This window comes from Humulus lupulus, chromosome 2, assembly GCF_963169125.1.
Source record: "Humulus lupulus chromosome 2, drHumLupu1.1, whole genome shotgun sequence".
In the NCBI taxonomy this organism is placed as follows: domain Eukaryota; kingdom Viridiplantae; phylum Streptophyta; class Magnoliopsida; order Rosales; family Cannabaceae; genus Humulus; species Humulus lupulus.
This window is the reverse complement of record NC_084794.1, coordinates 239,753,054-239,759,079: the sequence shown is the minus strand read 5'-3', so window position 1 is coordinate 239,759,079 and position 6,026 is coordinate 239,753,054. Positions and strand designations below refer to the sequence as shown.

Below are 6,026 nucleotides of genomic sequence, written 5' to 3'. Positions count from 1 at the left end.
ATGGTTGAGGGTAAAGAATGCCTAGGGGATTTTGTGGAACTAGAAATGCTAGATTATGACGTGATTCTCGGGATGGACTGGTTAGCAAAGTACAACACAACCATTGGCTTCATAAGGAAAACAATGGCTTATAGATCGCAAGAGGGTTTGCAACTTGTCTTCATAGGAGAAGCATCGAGACTCTATTGAGGCTGACGCAAGGATGTCAAGCATTTTTGGAAAGTATAGTTGACACTACCAATGATTCTCAGTTGAGGCTGATGGATGTTCGAATCGTGTGTGAGTTCCCAGATGTATTTCTAGAACTCGGTTTACCACCAAACAGAGAAATTGAATTCGTGATTGAACTCGCACCAGAGGCGCCACAAGTTTCTAAAGCACTCTATCGGATGGAACCAACGAAGTTAAAGGAGCTAAAGACACAACTACAAGAGTTGTTGGATAAAGGATTCATAAGGCCAAGCTACTCTCCATGGGGCGCGCCAGCACTTTTTGTAAATAAGAAGGATGGGAGCATGCATATGTGCATATACTATAAGGAGCTCAACAAGGTGAGCATTAAGAAAAAGTACCCTTTACCACAAATTGGTGACCTATTTGATCAATTACAAGGAGGTGCAGTGTTCTCAAAGATTGATCTACAGTCAGGGTGCCATCCATTTAAAGTGAGGGAAGAGGACATTCCTAAGACTGAATTTAGGACTCAGTACGAACACTATGAATTTTTAGTGATGTCGTTTGGACTCACTAACGCCCCATCATCCTTCATAGATTTTATGAACCAAATATTCAAGGAATTTTTGGACAAGTTTGTCGTGGTGTTTATCGAACACATTCTCATATACTCAAAAACTGAAGCAGAGCATGAAGAGCATTTAAGATTGACACTAAGGAGATTACAAGAGAATCAATTATTTGCTAAGTTAAAGATATGTGAATTATGGTTGGAGAAAGTAGCCTTCTTGGGCCATATCATGTCAAAGGATGGAGTTTCGGTGGATCCGGCCAAGATTGAAACTGTGAGAGATTGGCCTCAACGTAAAGACGCGGCTGAAGTTAGAAGTTTCTTGGAATTAGCATGAAACTATAGGAGATTTGTCGAAGGATTTTCTAAGATTGCAACACCCTTGATGAATCTAAGTCCCCAACAAAAAAAAAGTTCCTTTGGACTGAACAATGCGAAGAGAGTTTTCAAAGTCTGAAAGAAAAGTTGATATCTGCTCTAGTTTTATGTGTGTTAATAGGAGAAAGGCAGTTTGTGGTATACTGTGATGCTTCTAAGAATGGATTGGGATGTGTATTGATGTAAGAAGATAACATGGTGGCCTACACCTCGAGAAAAGTGAAGGAGCATGAGCAAAGGTACCCTACTCATGACTTGGAGTTAGTGGTCGTAGTTTTTTCTCTTAAGATTTGGAGGCACCATATTTATGGAGAGAAGTGCAAAATCTACACAGACCATAAGAGTTTAAAGTATTTGTCATTTAGAAAGAGTTGAACATGAGGCAATGAAGGTGGTTGGACCTTGTAAAGGACTATGATTGCGAGAAACTATACCACCCAGGAAAGGCCAACGTAGTGGAAAATGCTCTAAGTAGGCGCAGTTATGGGAGCGTCGCGACACTTAGAGGAATCAAGCTAGTGACTGGGAGTATGGCAAGCTCCATCCTACAATAGACCTTATTAGAGAAGATCAAGGAGAAATAAAAAGGCGACGAGGTGCTTGTAAAGTAAGAAACGTTGATTTAAAAGGATGGCGATAGTAATTTCACTATGTGTAGTGGGGGATTGATGTGTTACAAGGAAAGGATATGTGATTCTGATAATAGAGAGATTAAGGACAATCTCATGAAAGAAGCTCACAATACACCATATTCCCTACATCCTGAGTCTACGAAGATGTATAACGACCTGAAGACGTTGTATTGGTGGCAGGGAATGAAGAAATACATAGCTGAATATGTTGCTAAATGCCTGACTTGTCAACAAGTTAAGGTCGAGCATCAAAGACCAGCTGGGTTGTTTCAACCTATTAGTATCCCATAATGGAAATGAGAAGACATATCCATGGACATTGTGGTGGGATTTCCAAGGACCACAAAGTAGCACGACTCCACATGGATGATTATTGATTGACTCACGAAGTCAACACATTTTCTTCCATTTAAGACAACTTATACTGCAAATCAGTATGCATACTTGTATATAAAGGAAATCATGTGAATTCACGGAGTACCATAGTCCATCATATTAGATGGAGGTTCAGTTTTTACCTCAAATTTCTGGAAGAGTCTATAAAGGGCCATGGGTACTAGGCTAAAGTTTAGCACCACATTTCATCCTAAAACTGATAGATAATCTGAGAGGAAGATTCAGATTTTGGAAGACATGCTAAGATCATGCACACTTGACTTTTCAGAGTCCTGGAGTCACTACCTACCGCTAATGGAGTTTTCAGTCGAATATTGTGTTGGCTCTCTGCGAGATGCTTTATTGACGAAAGTGCATGTCACCTCTTCATTGGGACGAGGTAGGTGAGAAGAAGATACTAGGTCATGAAGCAGTTAAGGAAACCAGTGAGGCGGTAGAGAAAATCAGAAAAAGAATGTTAAATGCACAGCATAGATAGAAAAGCTATGCAAATTCGAAACGCTGGGAGGTTAAATTCCCAGTAGGTGACCTTTTGTTTCTACGGGTATCACCTATGAAAGGCATGATGTATTTTAGGAAAAGGGTAAGCTAAGCCCAAGATTTATGCCTCGATATAATTATATGATAATGTGTGCACATGTATGTGTGATTAAGCCTTGGGCGTGTGAGGTGAAAGGATCAAGAGGTGATCACATTGATTTGTTTGATAATCAATGAGAAACAAGCATGACAATCTTGGTGATTTCAACATTAATTGTGGAATTAATGTGATTATGATTTGATTGAGAATTTTCCTAGTTGGCTTAGGATATGAATCGAAAAAATAAATAATGCTTGATTTTCAAAATTATGAAGAGGATTTAGAGAATGTGTGTGGAATGAATGATTTAGGGTGGTGACACCTAGTTATTTTTGAATTTATGAGTGATTAGAAAATCATTAATAGTTGATTGTTTTATGAATGTTATGACAAGATAATGGGTTATTTTATTACTGATATTCTTTCCATTTAAGTGGTGATTTTGGCAATAAAGGCAATGGAGAATAAGAGATTTTGAAATTAAAAGGTGATTGGAGATCAATCAAGAACATTGTGCAAGATCAAGTCTAATTTCATGTGTTTATGGTGGTGATTTGGATTAGAATCTATTAGGTTTAATGCTGAATGATTTTAGAAAATCATGGATGGTGATAGTGTTTGATGAACATGGCTAGAATGAGGACTAGGTTCATGCAAGTGTGAATAGGACATGATCAATCAATGGTGATTAGGAATCAATTAGGCTATGTTGATTGAATATTGGAATCAATCAACTTTAATTGGGAGGATTTGATGAGTGGCCTTAGAGCCTATAATTAGAGAGAGCCTAGCTCTCATTTTCGCACAACACAAAGAAAAGAAGAGAGAGAGGCGTGAGGGAAGAAAGAAATAGAGAAGGTCGAGGAGGTGAAGATTTAGCTAAGGGCTCGAGGTTTTCATGAAGGAAGGGAATAAAGCTTTAATGTAAAATATTGATTTATGTTTAGTCTTCAATTTCATTCTCTTCTTGTAATTTTGATGGTTGTTTGGGAGATATGATTCTTTGTTAGGGTTCGTAATCTCTAAGGTGGTGGTGCTTCATAGTGGTTCAGCCTACATATCTACTTAAGGTATCACTAGTTATTTTGAAGGTTGTTTGGTGTTGGTATTAGGGAATGTTTGATTTATGGGAATGATGTACTTATGATTAATAAAACAAGTCTACTTGTTGCATGGCTCATGCAAAGGGATTCTTGAGCATGTGAATTATCTATTTAAGCTTGATATGGTCTAAGTAATGTTATTGTTATTTTGTGGATAGGCTTTGATCAATAAATGAGATCACTTCCTTCTTTTTCAAAGACTCCATACACACGCCAAGACAAAGAGGTTAAACATGTTTGCTTGATTGCTAATGTTTATGGAATGCATGTTGTATGCTATATGTTTCAGGGCATGTACTTGGGAAGGTAAAAGGTGGACAAAAATTTCCACAAAGTTGACCGTGGAGGTCGTAGAGAGGATAACAAGAACTTCATCATAGTTATCTCTCCCATTTACATGCATAGTACGCACATAAGTTTTTCTGTATGATAATTTATGATGATGTTTATGATGATGATGCTATGTTATGATATGATATGAGTTTATGGTTTGTCTTTATGAGGTTTGTTTTATGTTGATTGTTTGGTGTGATTCTCCTTACTGAGCTTTATCTCACCCCCTTTTTCCCTCTCCACAGGCAAGAACTAAATATGTGATGGCATGTTGAACGGGGACTGTTCCAAGAAGGTGCATGTGCTCTGTGAGGGGATCGCATGGACGACGACGATCCTATGAACACCATAGTTTATTTTTAGTTTTATGAAATACATTTACTTTATGTTGGGACATACTTCATTTAGATTGCATGTTTTGGTGTTATCTTTTACGAAACTCAGCTTTGGAGTATTAAGAAGAACTATTTTCTTTTGCATTAAAAATATTTATTCAATGAATATGTCCTACTTAAATTAGGGTGTTACACATTTGGTGTGCAGCATACGCAATTCGAAAGAGAAATTTTCTCAAGTACTTTAAAAAGATTAAGGAAATGGATCCTCCCATAGCTGAATATCTTCAGGGTATTGGTTTTGATAGGTGGAATCATGCTTACTTTCTTGGAAATCGATACAATGTCATTTCTAGAAATTACGTAGAAAGCTTTAAAAATAAAAATAGAGAGGAAAGGACCTTCCCAGTTACTACTTTTGTTGAATCCATTTGCTTCAGTTTTCAGACATGGTTTGCTGATAGACGTGAAAAATCAGCAAATGAAATAAATGTGCTAGCACCCCTGATGCAGAAGAATTTGAAGGTAGTTCGTGAGAAAGAAAAATTCCTAGATATCCATGTCCGTGGTCATCATGATTTTCTTGTTGTTGATGGTAATGGTGATGGTGAGATGAACTTGGTCACAAAATCACGCTCGTGTGGCATGTTCTAAACCATTGGGATACCGTGTGTCCATGCATTTGTTGCAACTAGAAAAAGAAGCGTAAGCATTTACTCATTGTGTTCCCCCTACTACACAATTGAGTTATAGATGGAGACTTATAAGGAAACGATTTACCCTTGTGGTAACAAGGATGAATGGAGACTTCTTGAAAACATCAAAGATATCATTGTTAGCATCCCAGTAGAGAAAAACCCTGTAAGAAGGCCCAAGGAGAAGAAATTAGGGAGGCCAAAGACAAAAAAATTTCCTTCGAATGGGGAACGTGTGGTACAACCACGTGAGTGTAGCATATTTGGTGGTAGTGGTCACAATAGGAAGTCATGTAATGCTAGGATATTAACATCAGGCACTGTTGTACTTATTTCAATGATTTTACTATGTTTTGTTTCATAATAAAAATTTTAGGTACTTCTGTTGTTAATTTGTTTGTTTTATCAAAAAAAAAAAAACAAAGGAATTTTTACAATTATTTTGTTGTCTGCCTCGACAAACCTCGATAGGCATCAATTGTTGATATTTATCGAGTCCTATTGAGGCATGTCGAGGTTTATAATGACACTAAAATTGCATAAGGCTATCGAGCCCCATCGGGGCATGTCATGTCGAAGTTTATAATGACACCCATTGAGGCACACTAGTATTGGGGTATCGAAGTTCATCGAGCCTCATCAAGGCAGACTAAAAATTCAGAATTTGGTACATTTTAAAATAATTACAGAGTCCTATTAAGGAATATCAATTTTTATCGAGGTCAACTCGCAAAAATTGTCAGTTTATCGAGGCAGGCTATTAAAATTTTGAAATAATTATAGAGGAATATCGAGGCAGTTTATTAAAATTTCTTGGTATTTTTTTAAG

The 6,026-nt window shown here is 37.3% G+C and overlaps 1 protein-coding gene across 1 annotated transcript; it reads left to right on the top strand.

Moving 5' to 3' along the window:
- The first annotated feature begins 1,176 nt into the window (after nucleotides 1-1,176).
- LOC133815298 (uncharacterized) lies at nucleotides 1,177-5,156 on the top strand. Its single transcript, XM_062248154.1, has 2 exons — nucleotides 1,177-1,261; nucleotides 4,711-5,156. The coding sequence occupies exons 1-2, from the start codon at nucleotides 1,177-1,179 to the stop codon at nucleotides 5,154-5,156; spliced, it is 531 nt and encodes a 176-aa protein (XP_062104138.1).
- Nucleotides 5,157-6,026: the final 870 nt, after the last annotated feature.

What these genes read in the sequence shown, in the direction of transcription:
- LOC133815298 (XM_062248154.1), top strand. Translation starts at nt 1,177, where the DNA reads ATGCGAAGAGAGTTTTCAAAGTCTGAAAGAAAAGTTGATATCTGCTCT. An exon ending in TAGGAGAAAGGCAGTTTGTG is followed by an intron (nt 1,262 to 4,710) that starts GTATACTGTGAT and finishes TTTGGTGTGCAG; the next exon opens with CATACGCAATTCGAAAGAGA.